The sequence below is a fragment of the Dasypus novemcinctus genome, chromosome 9 (genome assembly GCF_030445035.2).
Source record: "Dasypus novemcinctus isolate mDasNov1 chromosome 9, mDasNov1.1.hap2, whole genome shotgun sequence".
Classification (NCBI taxonomy): domain Eukaryota; kingdom Metazoa; phylum Chordata; class Mammalia; order Cingulata; family Dasypodidae; genus Dasypus; species Dasypus novemcinctus.
This window is the reverse complement of record NC_080681.1, coordinates 115,684,700-115,702,698: the sequence shown is the minus strand read 5'-3', so window position 1 is coordinate 115,702,698 and position 17,999 is coordinate 115,684,700. Positions and strand designations below refer to the sequence as shown.

Sequence of the window (17,999 nt, the reverse complement as noted above, 5' to 3'; positions counted from 1 at the left end):
AAAGCGTCCCAGACCTGCGCAGTGTCGAGAGATGCAGGCCCCCAAGTGGTGAAGTGATGCACCAAAAAAGACAATGATGCAACCAGATAGGAAAAAAAAAAATTAACAATTAAACATAAGAGATACCAGTCCCACTTTTCAAATAATTAAACAACAATATACTATACTGAACATTAAAAATATTATCTATCTTTAACAATTCAGAAGGATCTGGATCTTGCAATACATCTAGGGTCTCCATTTCCTATACCATAATTATTCTTGTACTATAGCTCTGTGTGGTATTTAAAAGTCATGAAAACAAAGCAAGGATAACAAGATTATAAAACCTAGCTTTCCAAAGGGCTTTAACAATGTAGTAGTTTAAGAGAGGTAATAAGTATAGCATATCCAAAAACGAAGTAAATTGACAGAAAACTCAATAGTGTCTAAATACTCAGAGAAGGGAAACGGACTTTGGCCCAGTGGTTAGGGCGTCCGTCTACCACATGGGAGGCCCGCGTTTCAAGCCCCGGGCCTCCTTGACCCGTGTGGAGCTGGCCCATGCGCAATGCTGATGCGCGCAAGGAGTGCCGCGCCACGCAGGGTGTCCCCCGCGTAGGGGAGCCCCACGCGCAAGGAGTGCACCCATAAGGAGAGCCGCCCAGCGCAAAGGAGGGAGCAGCAGCCTGCCCAGGAATGGCGCCGCCCACACTTCCCGTGCCGCTGACGACAACAGAAGCGGACAAAGAAACAAGAAACAAGACGCAGCAAAAAGACACAGAAAACAGACAACCGGGGGAGGGGAGGGGAATTAAATAAAATAAAATAAAATAAATCTTTAAAAATAAATAAATAAATAAATACTCAGAGAATCCAAAAGGCTACCCTCTAAAATTATGACAAAAGGGGCAGGTTTCCAACATAAAGTCTAAAAGAGAAAGAAAATGAAATTAACATTTATCGAGAATTTGTGTGCCAAATAATGTGGTAGGTAATTTACATATTTTTCCATTTAATGGATGAAGAAACCAAAAGTAAGAGAAATAGAATGATTTGTTATGGCCACCATTGGGTAATTCAATGTATTGATTATTGATTTAGCCACAGAAAACACTATTGCAAATAACACTGCATCATTTGGTAGCTAGTTTAAGCCTAAAGAGTAAAAACAGAACAAAGATGGGCTAGTGCTCAACATATCTACTTCTGAAATAGTCACAGACTCACCCAGGATCCAATGTTGGGAAACTCATTGGTACTGATGTTGTTCCAGGACTCACAAACAGTCTGCACAGATGATGGCAAATTCTGAACTAGCGTTGGACCTAGAGGCGACAGAAAGGATAAAGAATCATCACAAGAAGAGAAGGAAAGAACAGAGAGCATTTGAAAGATTAAGCCCAAATGCAGAAAGTGAAATACTACAGCCCATGGTGTCAAAATAACTACTAAGAGAGTTTAAACGGTTATTTCAATAGAAGTATTAGGTTGGTGCAAAAGAAATTGTGGTTTCAGATCATGATTTTTAAATCATTATAATTAGGCTCAAACACATCTTTATTAATCAAAGCAAGAACCATTACAATCAATACATTTTTGCCAATGAAAAATAAGTTTGTTTATTCCTGTAGTGTAAAAATCCTTGCTTTGGGATTCAACATTCTTGGAAAGCATTTTCTGAATCCTATGGAAGTTTTCCCTGTAAAAAGTAGTGGAGATGCTTGAAGAAGTGGTAGTCGGTTGGCAAGAGGTCAAGTGAATATGGAGGATGAGACAAAACTTTGTAGCCCAATTCGTTCAACTTTTGAAGCATTGGTTGTGCGACATGAGGTCGGGTGTTATCATGGAGAGAATTGGACTGTTTCTATTGACCAATGCCGGCTGCAGGCATTGCAGTTTTTGGTGCATCTCATCGATTTGCTGGACATACTTCTTAGATGTAATGGTTTCGCCGGGATTCAGAAAACTGTAGTGGATCAGACCAGCAGAGACCACTAAACAGTGACCATGACCTTTTTTTGGTGTGAGTTTGGCTTTGGGAAGTGCTTTGGAGCTTCTTCTCAGTCCAACCACTGAACTGGTCATCACTGGTTGTCATTTAAAATCCACTTTTCATCACACGTCACAATCTGATAAATTGTTCGTTGTTGTAGAGAATAAGAGAAGACATTTTAAAATGATAATTTTGTTGATTTTCGGTCAGCTCATGAGGCCACTCTTATCAAGCTTCTTCACCTTTCCAACTTGCTTCAAACACCAAATGGCCATAGAAAGGTCAAAGCTGAGTTCTTCGGCAAATTCTTGTGTAGCTGGAAGAGAATCAGCTTCAATGACTGCTCTCAATTGGTCGTTGTCAACTTCCAACAGCCGGCCATTATGCTCCTCATCCTCAAGGCTCTTGTCTCCTTTGCAAAACTTCTTGAACCACCACTGCACTATACATTCGTTAGCAGTTCCTGGCCAAATGTGTCATTGATGTTGCAAATTGTCTCCACTGCTTTACGAACCATTTTGAACTCAAATAAGAAAATTACTTGAATTTACTTTTTGTCTAACATCATTTCCATAGTCTAAATATAAAATAAACAGTAAGTAATAAATCATTAGCAAAAGAATGTAAAACAAGAAATGCACATTAAAATGATGTATAACATAAACATATTTATTTAAGAATGTATTCCAACATCAAACAGCAAATTTCAACAATGCAAAACTGCAATTACTTTTGCACCAACCTAATAATATCTCCAAGAACCAGCTAATTGCTTAATAATTGCTTAACAATCTCTCGTTAAGGTTTTCATTTCCCAACAAATTCACTTTCTAATCTTGCAAGTAAAGAAGACAACTGAAAGCAGGTGCAAAAATGAGAGTGGATCTTTACAAGTTAGCCTAAAATCACCACTAAAGATGGGCTTCCCCTGCTCCAAAAGGGTATCTCTTTGACCACTTTCCTCCTTAAGAAAAATCTTTGAGGGCAGTGATCATTACTGCACATTAAGCCCAGCATTCAATACAGTTGTGACATTTAATTTCTAAAATTGAGAATTATCTTTAAAGTTTACTTTAAACTTAACTCCAATCCTGCTCAAGTGCTTCAATTCCCCATCCTAAAGTTCTACCAGATCAACCCTAACCAAGGAAAGAGATTTTTTCCCAAGCACAAAGTAACAGTTTACTAGTCTCTCTTCCCAATCTCTATAAATGAAAAGGAGAATAACAAACATCTGTGTTAAAGACAGAATAGCCAAATGCTTTGGAACAAACTGATCTTAGGTTTGGGTGCCAGCTCTACCACTTAAAAGTGGTATAACTTGTAACAAATAACTTCTCCAAGCCTCAGTTTCCTCACTAGTAAAAAGAGGATAACAATAATACTTATTTCATAAAGTTACTATGAAGATCAAAACAGATAAATCTGCTTGACCTAAGAAGGACACCAATAGATGGTTAAGTGCCAGAAGTCAGGTAGAGAGGGAGAGAAATAGTAGTGCTAGTAGTGCACACTTACTCACTTACCCAGAGTGTTGGCCTTGCACCTACTAGAGCCAATAGCCAAAACAGCAGCAAAGCCATGCAGTTTCTCCTTGGAAGGTCTATCAGAGGTTCCCTCTTCATTAAAGTTCTGTAGCAGATAGGCTCTGCAGAAAAAATAGGGGGACATTATGCAAAAGCTAAAGGAATTTAATCTCATAATTAGAAGAGACTAACCCAAGAAAAGTCAGTAAATCTATATTTCATTTCCTAATCTATTAAAGGAAATTTAGAGTGCCTGACCCTTCCTGGTCTGTAAGAATTCTAATGGGAAATCACATTCTAATGGAAATGATCCATCTTCTGAAATGCTCCCAAAACATGATTCTATGGCAAATGAGTTTGGGAGACAGAAAACACTATATTCTTTCTCCTTATCTCCTCTACCCCCAGAAGGCTAGTAATGAATATATTAAAGTCTTTGGGAAGTATCATAGTTTAAACAAAAAAAGTTTTAATTTTAAAAAAACCTGCTTAACCTTTTTATTAGTAAGCACTGGCCTAGTAGGCCACAGTAGAGCCTGTAAGATATATTTTACTATTAAAAACCTTTAAAAAGCTTTAAAAAATTTTTTTAAAAATCATAACTTTTAGACTATAAGCTTCCAGAGGACAGAGACTTGGTTTGTTCTAACTGCTATAACCTCAGAACCTAAAAAGGTAACTGGCACATAATAGGCTATCATATTTGTTATTTACATTTGTTCAAAAGTTTTGCCTAAAGCAATATTCCTCTCTTCTAAAGGGCATTCACACCAAAACAGAGAGTTAAGTTCTATAATGATCCAAACCCCTTTCATCATGAAAGCTGCCTAGAACAGGAGCTGAACAGTGCAGTCCTCGAGGAAGCAGATACAGTAAATGAGTGTACAAGGCCAGGTGAGGGCTGCTGCCAGAGGCTATCACTCCTCAGTGCCAGTCTGTTCCTCTCCTGTGGGAACTCCAACCCAAGGTTGCCAGTTCTTCCAATATAAGAAAAGCCAGAAATCGTGATCTGTGAGTCATCTCTCAGTTTTTATACACTAAAAGTAAATGTTAAAATATTTAAACATCATGCAGATCAAACAAAACAAGTCAAAAGCCTGTAATTTACAATGCTTGCTATAGTAAGGGCTCAATTTAAAAATAATCTCCACCTCATTAAGAAAAATTTTTTTCTCTAACTACCTACCACTCTAATTGGTACTGAAAAGAGCTTCATTTCAGTTAAGAGAAATGAGAATGTTTAGAAAAATCACATTATCTTATAAGTAAAACGCAAGAAAATATTAAAGATTTACAGAAATTATTTCTCTGGACTCTTCCTTAACTAACTGAAAAGTCCCTCATCAGGTACCCATTCATATTAAAGAAGAAAACATTATATACCAAGAGAGAAAAAAACCTAAGCTGAAACAAAAAAGGAAAATTCTGGGGGAATCTATTACATAGAGTGAACAGTACTTGGAACTACAAAGTTCAATTTAAGGAATATGGAAAAGAAAGTACACCACCCAAGAATCTAAATTCCCATTTCCAACATCTCTGGACAGACAGCTCATCATACCTGGTGAACGAAGCATAAGTGTCAATGAGTTGTAGTGTGGCCGGAAGTAGGTTCTTGGTGATCTCAGATGACTTACGAGGATCGGTCTCAGCAGCCATCTTAGAGAAGTGCTCATCCAAAGAGACCTGGACCTTTGAGATAGCAGCATCAAGGGTGTAGATAGATTGCAGACTAGGAATTTCATGGAGTTGCAAGATGGTGGTACAATCGATGCTACAGAATGATGAGATCTTTAAAAATATCCAAGACATTTATTAGTAATGACAAAAGGCTGTAGTAGAAGCAAAGTTCTGCCATTTTGGTTCCAACACTGACATACCTGTCGAGCAAAGTATTCCTCCACAATTTCAACATCATATTTCACTGAGCTGCACTTTGTAGATGCCAGTTCTATTAGAGAACTGGCATGTTCAGCCTTCATTCCCTGTTTGATAAGGTGATCCTATTTGGACACCAAGAAAACAAAGTTCAGAAGATCAAAATAGAGAGAGAATTCAAACCTTTCATTACCTTTAAAAAGTTCCCCTAAGCACAGGATATGTTGGCTTTGAATAACCCTCAGCACCAAGCTCTGTCATCCTGTGGTACCTTTATCCAGGTGATATAAGAGCTAATCCGGAGTCGGGAAGACCACCGCAGAGTGTGTAAGATGTCACATTCGCTCATCTCAGGAGAGTTCATGGCCAGCTGGTTCATATAAGTCTTGGATGGTGGCAAAATTCCTAGAATCCTCCATAGTATCAAGAAGTAATATTGAAGTGCACAGGCCTCCTGGAGTAAACAAAAGGACCAGTCACAGAGGTAGCATTTGGTATTGCTTCAAGATCTCCCTGACAGTATTAACTGTTTCAATCCAACTTTTGAAACAGAATTAGGGGGAAGCAGACTTGGCTTAACGGAGAGAGCATCCACCTCCCACATGGGAGGTCTGCGGTTCAAATCCGGGACCTCCTTGACCCATGTGGAGCAGGCCCATGCACAGTGCTGATGTGTGCAAGAAGTGCCCTGCCACGCAGGGGTGTCCCCCATGTAGGAGAGCCCCCCCGCATAGGAGAACCCCACACGCAAGGAGTGCACACCATCAGGAGGGCTGCCCAGCGCAAAAGAAAGTCCAGCCTGCATAGGAGTGGCGCCGCACACACGGAGAGCTGATGCAGCAAGATGACGCAACAAAAAGAGACACAGATTCCTGAGCCACTGACAAGAACAGAAGCGGACACAGAAGAACACACAGCGAATGGACAGAGAGAGCAAACAACTGGGGGGGTGAGGGGGAGGGAGGGGAAATAAATTTAAAAAATAAATCTTAAAAAAAAAAAAATTAGGAAGTGCAAGCAGCTCAAGCCATTGGGCGCCTGCCTCCCACATGGGAGGTCCCAGATTCAGTTCCCAGTGCCTCCTGAAAAAGCAAACAAACAAAACAAATGAAAAAACTGATGCAGGTAAGGCAATGTAGTTCAGTGGCTGAGTGCCAGCTTCCCACACATGAGGTCCCAGGTTCAATCCCCAGGCCCAGGTACCTCAAAAAAGAAAAAAAAAAAAAAAAAAAAAAGAATTGGGTAGAGTCCTGACTTTCAACTAAGATTTGGCAACTCTGTAGCTGCTCTCCAGATTATTCTAGACTATCTATACCTTATAATAAGGCAGAAAGTGGCAAAAAATATATAAGTAATTCACTCCATATTCTGCACATCACATAGGCCAAAAAAGTTGTTTTAAGACAACTTTTGGTTCACCAATAATTTAGCAAGAAACCAAAAGGAAATAGGACATTCTCCTGCTCAGGCCCACAATCAGCTGCCCTTTCTGTGGCCTGAATTGCTGTTACAGCTTCCAGAGTTAGAGAGACACATTCACAGGACCACAGAAAAGGCTCATGTGTGAGGCTTTCAATATCAACCATTGACCAACATTCACAGGAGAAGGCCGCTTAGGTGATCACTAACTATCAAAGTCAAAATTCTCTTAATGCTAACAAAAAAATGCAAAAATGATAAAACTATCTCTAAAGTAAACATAAACTAACCAAACTGCATAGAAATCAAGTATGAGTCAGTTTTGCAAACATTCAATAAACTAATTAGATCTCAGAAGAAAAATTCTGGTAGCAATGTTACCCAATTGTCAAACACAGTCCAAACTCTTTACAAGTAGTATAATTAGCCCAGGCTTCCAAGGTCTTACCAAGGCTGTGACATTCTTGTTTTCCTTTCTCCTGACTGTATCAAGCTGGGAGCCAGCTGCAAGCAGGGATGTCAATGCAGTGTAAAGCTCATCATACTTGACTAGCTTGGAGAAAAGAACGTCACATGCCTAACACCAAGAAAGACAAATAATAATTTCTTCGTATATTTAAAATATCTTTTCCTATTACCCATATACTATGCATAATGGACAGAAATATCCCACCAAATGATAGTTATTAATTTCTCATTGTAGCAATTCCTATTCAATAGCCCACTCAGTTTGCAGGCTATTCTGAGCACAAAACTGCAGGTTTTAGAATGAGCGAATGTGGCATCTGTTTTTGTCCAGTGAAATAGTTGCATGTCCACAAACGCTAACAGAGATGGTCTACAGGAATAATACACACAGAAGGTATCAACCACTAGGAAGACCCACACTACAGCCAAAGTGCAGCCCAGCAAAGGAATCTTAAAACGACATTTTCCTTTTAGAGTAAGCCCAAATCCTAATGCAGACCAAAATCCCTCAATATAAAATGAAGGTCACCCTGACAGGTTGATTTTGGTAGAGAAGTATCCCCACACACAAAAAGTGACTTTAAAATTCCTGATACCACAGAATCAAGTCGGTTCAAATCATCCTCTGAGGCATCTGGTGACAGGACACAGTAGAATCTTGGTTGTGGAACAGCATCTAAAAAACAATATGTTCATCAAAAGAATGGTTTCACTCTCAAATCTATTTACAGGCAAAATCTAAAAAAAATACTTTAAAACTAAGATTTTCTCATCCTTGCATTATTGATATTTTAGGCTAGTCGATTTTTTGTTTTGGGGGCTGCCCAGTACATTGTAGGATGTTAAGCAGCTTCTCTGGCCTCCAGTCACTGGGTGTCAGGAGTATCCCCAAAGTTGTGACAACCAAAAGTGTCCCAGGAAAATGTCCCCTGTGGAGGCAAATCATTCCCAGTTGAAAACCAATGCTCTAGAAGTTAACTAAGGTGTTCTAAGATCATGAGGTTAATCAACAAAATTGTATCATTCTCCAATACCAAAGGGGCTAACTAATAAGAGATCCCAATTACAGTAAACACATGCAAAAGGCTTCATGAAAGTTTCCACAAAATACACATAATAACTAACTCTCAATAGGATGAAAGCAGACATTCACTTAAAATGAACTCCAGGGGCATATCATCAAAAGAATACATAACTGCTATATGAGACACTGGGCAGAAAGCTATGGCTCCCATTATTTTCAGGATGGCAAACCACCAAGGCCCAAAAGAAAATTGAGACTATGGATCAGAGCTGCATCCCTAAGGGAAAATGAGGTAAATTAAACGTAATCACCAAGAATGGCAAGAATCCATGTACTATATCCTATATAGCCTGGCACTGGCATAAAACATATTCTTAATTCTTATATTTCAATGACTTTATTTTTTTAAAATAAATATGGGGTATAAGAATCTATATCTGAAAATGTTTGAAATCTGTAGGTAGGTACTTGACTAAAGCAAGTGACTAAAGATCCTATAGGAGTCTCCAAGATTCCAACTCAATCTTGCCAATGACAATCAGTGAAGTGAATTTCTTACTGACAATCTTCTTTCTGACCTGATGAAAAATGCTTAGACCAGTTTTCTTCTACTTCTTTGAACCCATGATAGAGAGGGGTAGTCATCCGGCGGCTGCTGCTGTCCTGAGATCCACTGGCCCACCCAAAAGGAGGACTTAGCAAGTTATGCTGTACCTTTTAAAACACAAATACTCAAATTAAGAAAGAAATACAGTCACCATCCTGCTTATCACCTTAGGCAGACTATACTGGTATGCTAAAGTTTGGGAAATTCAGCAAACCAAAACCAAATATTGTCTATTTAGGAAGCTTTTTTTCCCCCTTCAATGGAAAAGAGTGCTCAATGAAACATTTTAAGATATACTGGAAATAATAAGTTTTACTAGCCTTCCTGGTGTAATTTTGGATACCCACCACAAAAAGAGTTAACCAATCCAAAATATTTGCTGCTCAACCATCATTCACCTATTAACTCATTTAGGGCCAGTGCTCAGGGCACTATGCTAATAAACACAGATAAAGTAGGGTAATTCAAGGATGAGCACTTATGAATAAAGCCTACATTCCAGTTGTAACAAACACATCAAATCAAGTAATTTACATTTATCACTTCTGGCTACACATGAAGTAGATGTGTACATACATAGGCTCCAGTGGTCTTCCTTATCCTACCCATAAACTTACTACAAAGAAACACTAAAAACCGAAAGTGAGCACATCATTTTGGCTTTGGATCATGGCAACTCTTAAGAAGAATAAAGCTCTGAACAGCTAATAAATAAAAAAGAACATATTGGTCTGTACCTGCTCAAACAGATATACAGGGGCTTTCGAGTACTGATGAAGCAGATAATCAAAGATGAGGAGGAGGCGAGCCAGGATGAGGGGCACAAATCGCACTTGGGCATCCATGTTGACACTCAGCTCCTGGATGATCTGGACAAAAAGAGTCAATATAGCCCGCCGGCCTTTCTCTGTGAAATTGTGGAAAATGAGAAGCAGCAGCTGCAGGTGTTCTACATTCAAATCTTCTGTTTCATTGGGAACCACTCCTTGCAGTGCATTCTGCTTCATTGTAGACAAAAACCTGCCAAAGAGAAAAGGATAGTATGTCTAGTTGGAAAAGGTCAGAACACCCACCAAAAGTTAAAGCATCATCCTGGAAGAATTAAATTTTTAAACCTAGGAATTAAGATAAATTAAGGAAGAAAAAATTAAGTTATTTGTGAAAGAGAAGACAAAAACTAAATCTTGGCTACAAAAAACAGTATGGATGGGCAAAAAACATTTCCAAGACTTCTTGTTCTCTCAGCAGTGGCCACAGTAGTATTAATGCCAACCCAGGCACCGGTGGCAAGAATCCCAGTTTTGGGGTTTAAAAAAAAACCTGGGCAAGTAGAGCCAATTCAATTACCTTTCCCTGCATTATGATTCTATAGTTTAATTCTAGTTCTGAGAGTTTACACTACAGTTTAAACATTAGTGCATGGTAATGCACTAATTTATTCATCAAGCAATAAAAAATGAAATTACACTATTCAGAGAACTTGTCAGAAGAGCTTTAATGTAAAAAGGAATGAATGTAGCCAGCCATTTTCACTGCCTTTGGTTATTAAGAGATTTGAGTTTTAATAAGGGTCTTTCCCATACACACACCCCTCCACTTCCTGCCTTTCTGCAAGTTCCCACCAGGAAAAATATTGTGCATCTTTGGCATTCAAGAATGTTTATGATTTCTCAAATCCAACACTAGAGCTACTTGGTCCTAAAATGGAGAATAGAAAAGCAAAGGCCTTTAGGAAAACAAACTGCTTTGAAGAATAATAACCATGTAAACAAAAATGGCAAATATTGGTCCATCTAAAGAGGATTAAGATGATTAATGTGAGCTTCCCCCAAGCAGAAAATTTCTTTAAAGTTTATCCAAAAAAGATTGCCAAGTCACTCAAAGTGGTTTCATGTTGAAAGCAAAATAACCAAAGATAAAGTTAGCTTTCCTGCTCCCTCTCTTCAAAAAGACCAAGTAAGGATAAAATTGGTCATGTTCAGGATTCAGAGTCTATCTAATAATCATAACCAAATCTCTCAGGTGATACAGGAAGATTCCTTTTTTTATGTACTTCTGTTTTTTAAGCAGCACATCTCTGTCAGTACCACTATTAGAAACACATTCCTCCACACTTACCACATTAAATGCTCTCATCAGAATAACATTTCAAAGCCACACATTAACTACAAATCAAATAATTTCAAAAAGTAAACAACCTTTTCTTCAGGGCCTTTTCTCTTGCAGGTCTCTTACCTGTCCCAAACCTTAAGGCATTCAGAGACATCAGGGTCACCTTGAGTGCCAGCTTTATGTTGCCAGAGGAGCAGGAGGCGAGAGAGTACAGAGAGGCTCTGAGGGTGAATATAAAGGGGCCAAGGGCCCTCGGAAAAAGGAGCGACTCCCAGCTGCTGCAGCAGTGTGTTCTGACATGAAATACAAATGAGAGATCATTAGGAAAGAGACAGTATAAAAGCCTACAGGTTACTTAAGCTCCATAATGTTTTTTGGTTTTTTATGGTACTAGGGCCAGGAAATGAGCTAACATAAGCTGGTTTTTTCTGCATTAAATGGATCTTATTTATCTTTTGCTCAGCCAAATTTTTCCTAAAAATTTTACCTACCACCCCTATCTTTATCAGCTCTAATTAAAAGGAAATGCCTCTCGAAGATGTAAAACTGAACCACAGTAAAGCAGCAAAACCCTGGCCTGAGCAATTTCTTCTTGTAATACGAGAACCCTTTCTCCTCCATTCTCTTAAATGTTGACATTCCGGAGGTTTTAGCTTCCGTCTTCTGGCTTTCTATCCGCCATCCATCTCATTGTTTTTCATTACTTTAACAATTATCTCTTTGTGGTTTATTCCCGAAGCTTTGTTATCAATCCATTTTTACCTCTTGAATGATAAATTCACATTTGCAACTATTTTCTAGACATCCTCACATCATGGGTTTCATATCTAAAATAAAACTCAGTAAAAATCAACTCTCCTTCCTGCCTTCCTTATTTCTATTAATGACAATAGCAGCCTTCTACTCACAGTTGGGATTTAAACCCAGGCAAGATCTTAGACTCCTTCCTCTCCATGCCCATTACCCCATTCAAATAATTTTCCATTATCTCTGCAATACACCCTTTATCCATTCCCAATCTCCCTCTTCTTTCATGATCCCACACTACCTCAAGTAATCTTCACCTCTTCAGTCCCTACAACAATACCTGGCATACAGTAAGGCTGAATGAATAATTACTGAATGAATGAATCTAGATCACTGCAATAACAGTAATATTAAATAATAATAATAAATAAAATAACAGCTAAGTTACTAGGCATAATAATAGTGCCAGGCACTATTTTAAACAATTTTCACATACTAATTTGTAATAACCACTTATGTTCTGGACCTCCATTTTCTCCAAGGACCATCCTCTCAGCACAGTAGTCTTTAAACAGCACAGTCCAATGGCTTTCCACTAGGTTCAACTCCTTAGTATGGATTTCAAGACTCCTTTCAATCTGATCCTAACTATTTTAGACATCCTCTCTCAAAGTGACCCACTCTTTGCTTCCTCTCCATGTAGTACCTGAACTTCTTTACACACCCACTTCAAGCAGTACCTTACCCTGTTTGCTACTGCCCTTTCATCTACTCCTTGGTATTCTAACATTACCAACATGTTACACCCAGAGTATATGCCACACTTCTCTGAAGTCTTACTGCCTTACTCCTACTCCTCCCCGACTCATACTAAAAGTAGTCTCCCTCTCTTCTGAACTCCCATTCCACTTTCCCCATTTGGGTACTCAACAGATTATATTAAATTAGCTATTTGTGTGCCTCAAACTCCTCCTAGACAACAGGGCTTCATTTTGTTTCACTCTTTGACTAGCTCACAGTACTTACCAGGCTAGCTTGCTCCTACTAGTGATAAAATAATTACTAAAAGAGCCTGGGGAGACAAACTTGCAGCAAGGGAGATCATAGAACCTAATGATGCCAAAAAGAACACCTTAGACAGCCTACACAATGGGAGAAAATATTTGGAAACAACTTATGAAATAAAGGTTTAATATCCAGAATATATAAAGAAACCTACAACTCAACAACAGAAGACAAAACAATTAAACTTAAAATGGGCAAAAGTCTTGAATAGATACTTCCCCAAAGGTATAAATGACCAATAAGCACATGAAAAGATGCTCAAATATCACATGCCGCTAGGGAAATGCAAATCAAAACCAAAATGAGATACCATTTCACACCCAAAATAATGGCTATTATAAAAAATAAAATTAAATTAACAAGCATTGGAGAGGAAGTAGAGAAATAAGAACACTCATTCATTGTTGATGGGAATGTAAAATGGTGCAGCCACTGTTGAAGTTTGGTGATTCCTCAAAAATTAAAGAATTATTATAGGACTCAGTAATCCCACTTCTAGGTATATATCCAAAAAACCTTACAGCAGGGATATGAACAAGATATTTTGCACACTGATGTTCATAATGTCATTATTCATAACTGCCAAAAAAAAAAGATGGAAGCAACCCCAGTGCCCACCAACAAATGAGTAGATAAACAAAATGTTGGATATGCATAAAATGGGATATTATTCATTTATAAAAAGGAATGAAGTTCTGATGCATGGGATAACATGTATGAACCTTGAAGACATCATGCTGAGTGAAATAAGCCAGACACAAAAGGACAAACATCTTTTGATCTCATTAATATGAAACAATTAGAATAAGAAATCTCATAGGGGCAGAAACTAGAATAAAGGTTACCAGGGGCTGGGACTGGGGTGGGGAATAGGGAATTAATGCTTAATTGTTATGGAGAATCTGTTTGGGGCGATGGAAAAGTTTTAGTAATGGAAGGTAGTAATGGCATAACAGTGTAAATGCAATTAACATCACTGAAATGTATATTTGAAACCAGATAAAATGGGAAATTTTAGGTTGTATATGTTACCAGAAAAAAAATTTCAACCAAAAAGAATTTTAGAAAACTGTACAACACAAAAGGTGAGCCCTAATATAAATTATTTACTATAATTAACAATATGATTATAAAAATAGTTTCATCAATTGTAACAAAGTTACCACACTAATGCAAAAGGTTAAAAATAAGAAAAATGGGGAGGGGGAGAATGGGAACTCTGTATTCTATGCTTGATTTTTCTGTATACCTACAATTTATCTAATTAAATAATTTAAAAAAATAAATAGAACACCCCAACAACCTGACCATCTTATTACAATGCTTTATTAGACAAATTTAAAAGAAAGAGCAGGAAGCCATTCCAAGTACAACTCTTCTTACAGCCTTTAAGGAGAAAGTCCATTTCTCAAGATGCTTGTAAGTCATAATAAGTAGGTTTCATTTTCTTCTCTAAATAGGGAGTAGGCTTACCAGTCTTAGATTGAACTGTAGTTCTTTATTGCACTGCCAGTTAAAGACAGTAATTTCTAAGGTATAAATTATACATATTTTACAATATATATATTTTACAAACTGTTAAAGTTCTCCTAAAGGATAGTGTGCTTGTGCAGTGTTCTTGCCATAGAAGTGAGGCACCCTGGGTAAAGAGGCTTTGTACATTATTCCACAGAAACAAGTTCCTAAGTAGGTGATTTCACAGCAGAGATTTAGATTAGACTGATGATCCTTCACTTTTCGTCCATCAAAGAAATGAAATTTGGGGGAAAAAATTAAAGTCCCTTGTTTGGAGATGGAATGAAAAAGAAGGTTTGAGTATTTCCTTTGCCATAAAGTCAACGGTTATGGGTAGCCAGGGTGCATATTCATACAAGATCTGTAACTATTTTTTAAATGCTAAGTGGGCACATCATTATAGGAGTCTTGAGGACTCACATTCTCTAGGAAAAAAAAATATTTCTTCCCTACTGTTTGCACAAGTTTAGACTGGAAAAGGCCAAGTCTGTGAACTCTGAAACTTTCCTAATAAACCTATATCTAGGCAAAGAGCTGCAAACATTAGCAGGACGTCCTGACCCTACATGGTCTGAGAAAGTATTGCAGGCTACAAACCAACTGAAGCATTTCACAAGCCCCTGAATTGCGTCTTTTTTTTTTTTTTTTCCTTTCTCTTTGTTTATTTTGAATTGTGTCTTGATATGGATAATCCTCTGGAATAATTTTAAGAGTTAAATTTTTTTTTTCAGAAGTCTTAGGGCAAATTATTGGAAACCTATCACATTAAATTCTATAGATAAAGGAAGGTGTCAGGGTAACCAGGAATCTGCATTCTTAACAAACTCCCCAAGAATCCTTAGGAACACTAAAGATTGAGAATCACTAACTCTGAACATGTTAAGAAAGTTATTATCAAAACATGGCATTGCCGAATATTGGGGGTCTCTTATACAGGATCTCTTATACACTGCTGATGGATCAGAATACATACTGGGGCAGATACTTGAGAAAACAGTTTGTCATTATCTGCTTAAGTTTATATTCTATACGACCTGACAATTCTACTCCTAGTAATATTTCTAAGAGGATCTCTTGCCCATGTATAAAAGGGAAAACGTACAAGAAAGATGATAGCAATACTTGAGATAGCAACAAAACCTGGAAACAATCCAGTGTTCATCAAGAGAGAGGAGAAAAATAAATTAATATAGTTGAACAGTGAAATATCACATAGCAGTCAAAACAAGAACTAGAGCAATGTGCAACACAGAAGAAGCCTGGCGATACATTATATAAATATTAAGTAAAACAACAAAGTTTGAAAAACTTGCATAGAGAAAATAATATTTTTCTACAAAACTAAAAAAACAAGTAAAAAACTTTTTTAAACTTAAGAAATATAGATGCAAAAGAAGGTGACTAAGGAAATGAAGAGCATGAGATTTAGGATTCAAGATACCAGCTACCTCAACAGGGAGAAGGAACAATAGGATTAGAATTCAATTACACTTTCTCTGGGTGGTGGATTTGCAAGAGTATATAAAGAGCATCTATCTCCTGCAATTTGATTGATTTTTTTAAAAGACTCATTTTAATTTGTGTTTCGTAGATTACTAATAATGCTGAACATTTTTTCACTATGTTTGTTGGCCATTCATATTTCTTTGAAAGCTGTCTTCTCATGTATTTTGCCCACTTTTCTACTAGGAGAGTCACTGAGAGATTTTTGGCTATTTGATTTTGTAGCTTTTCCTTTTCTTTATGCTTACTAATTGACCTGGGGCTAAAGGACACGTTTTCTTTTTCTTGAAAAATCCTAATTAAGGCAGAGGGACATATTAGAATAGCCTTTCAAAGTTCTTTGCAGTGACAGGGTTCATTGACAAAATATATTCCTTGAAAGTAGGAACAAGCACAGCCTGAAGAGAGCTGGTGCAGAGATCACTTGATCTGGATGGTCAGAGTGCATACAAACCTGCAGGTTAGGTGACTGAAGGTCAGAAGTTACCAGAGAGTGATTGAAGTGATAAAGAGCAGCTGCAAACTCTTCATCTGATGACCCTTGCAAACAAATGGTAAAACCAATTATTCAAGCAGCTACTTGATGCATTCCACCACCCTGCCAACAGTCAAAACTCAACTAGGAAAAAAAAAACTACCAGGGAAGTAGCCTGTCTACTGACCCTTGAGTCCATCTTTGTCCACCTCTTTGATGATACTGGCCAGGGTGGCCATGTGGTGTTCTGAAAGAGATACACTCAGATAATTTCGGATAAAATTGTTCCTAGAGTTCAGCATGGAAGAGGTGATGAAGTTCAAAATGTTGGAAGCCAAACCTAAGAACTAAAAGGAACACAAAAAGCTTATATCAGGTTATAAGCCCAGAGCACCTACAAACACTGAAATGAGAAACAAAATAAGCCCGTAAGAATGAAAATCAGAAACAAAAAAAAACCTAATAAACAATATATAGGCATCCATAGGACTCATGCAATAATCACAATGAAGAACCAAGCTAGTCTTTAAAATTTCACCAGTGACACAAAATATGCCAATTTAATACAAAGGATTTTACAAAATATTATATGAAGACACAGCATTTTCAAATAGACTGACCCATTTTTTTCATTCCTCTCAGGTCTTGTCTTTGATCTGCTCTAGAGCATTACTGATATTATTGATATATCAAATTCATATTAATAGCTATTATACACATATATAAAATTCCTGGCTCTTACTTTTTTATTTAAATTAAATTGAACAATTATTGCATAAATAAATGTTTTATGCCCATATCCTCAACTAAACTGTAAGCTATATGAAGGCAAGGATTACATCTGACTTCTTCACTGTGGCACCTTCAGAATGGGATATGACACACAACAGGTAATCAATAAATATTTGTTGAATAGTTAGCAAGGATTTATGATGTACCAGACCTAATCATTCCCGTATTAGAGATGACAAAACTGGGACTTACAGAAATTCAGATTCTTGCCTATTGCCACACAGCCAGTAAGTGGTAACAGGAGGACTCAAACCCAATTCTGTCTAACTCCAAAGGCTATGCTACTTACAAATCCCCAATCTAGGGAAACAAGACTAGGAGTACAACTTATTTAATCAATCATAATCAGTACATATCCTAACAAAAATAAAATGTCTTTAAACTTTACAATTATCCAACCTATAATGTTTCCGTTCAAATGATCCCTTTTCATACCCTTTCTCCCCATTTCTGTTTCCCCTAAACCTCAGAAATTCATTCTTACCAATTCAGGATCTTTGCGACTAGCCAAAATGTTGCCCTTCTCACCAGAGGCCTGTTTACTAGGGCTTTTAACTCGAGGAGAGCTCTCCAGTGGAGGGGGAGGAGGAGGTGGTGGAGGTGCTGCTTTCTCTTTACTGGGGGAGATGGTCTCCTCAAACCACTGCCCCAAAATGGGCTCACTGTCATCATCTGAATAGAAAAGTAACAAAAATAAAAATCTGTCATACACTGCTTTGCAAAAGAGCTTAAGTTAAAAAAGAATACAGGATATCTGGACTATGGTAGTGGTTATATAGCTACATAAATTTGCCAAAACTCATCTAAATACATACTTAAAATGGGACATTTTATTGAATGTAAATTATACCTAATAAAATTGATTTAAAGAAAAAAGAAATCCAATGAAGAGA

The 17,999-nt window shown here is 37.6% G+C and overlaps 1 protein-coding gene across 8 annotated transcripts in view; it reads right to left on the bottom strand.

Moving 5' to 3' along the window:
* Positions 1–17,999, bottom strand: part of UBR4 (ubiquitin protein ligase E3 component n-recognin 4) — a 142,140-nt gene that overhangs the window by 105,127 nt on the left and 19,014 nt on the right. For all 8 annotated transcript variants that reach the window (XM_058304262.2, XM_058304264.2, XM_058304270.2 and 5 more), the window contains exons 15-27: positions 17,591–17,778; positions 16,502–16,661; positions 16,294–16,379; positions 11,133–11,302; positions 9,635–9,917; positions 8,869–9,004; positions 7,863–7,942; positions 7,247–7,375; positions 5,651–5,833; positions 5,382–5,504; positions 5,063–5,292; positions 3,502–3,623; positions 1,210–1,307 (exon numbers count right to left, since the gene is read on the bottom strand). In XM_058304262.2, the coding sequence (XP_058160245.1) occupies positions 1,210–1,307; positions 3,502–3,623; positions 5,063–5,292; positions 5,382–5,504; positions 5,651–5,833; positions 7,247–7,375; positions 7,863–7,942; positions 8,869–9,004; positions 9,635–9,917; positions 11,133–11,302; positions 16,294–16,379; positions 16,502–16,661; positions 17,591–17,778 (1,988 nt within the window). The remainder of the gene's footprint in view (positions 1–1,209; positions 1,308–3,501; positions 3,624–5,062; positions 5,293–5,381; positions 5,505–5,650; positions 5,834–7,246; positions 7,376–7,862; positions 7,943–8,868; positions 9,005–9,634; positions 9,918–11,132; positions 11,303–16,293; positions 16,380–16,501; positions 16,662–17,590; positions 17,779–17,999) is intronic.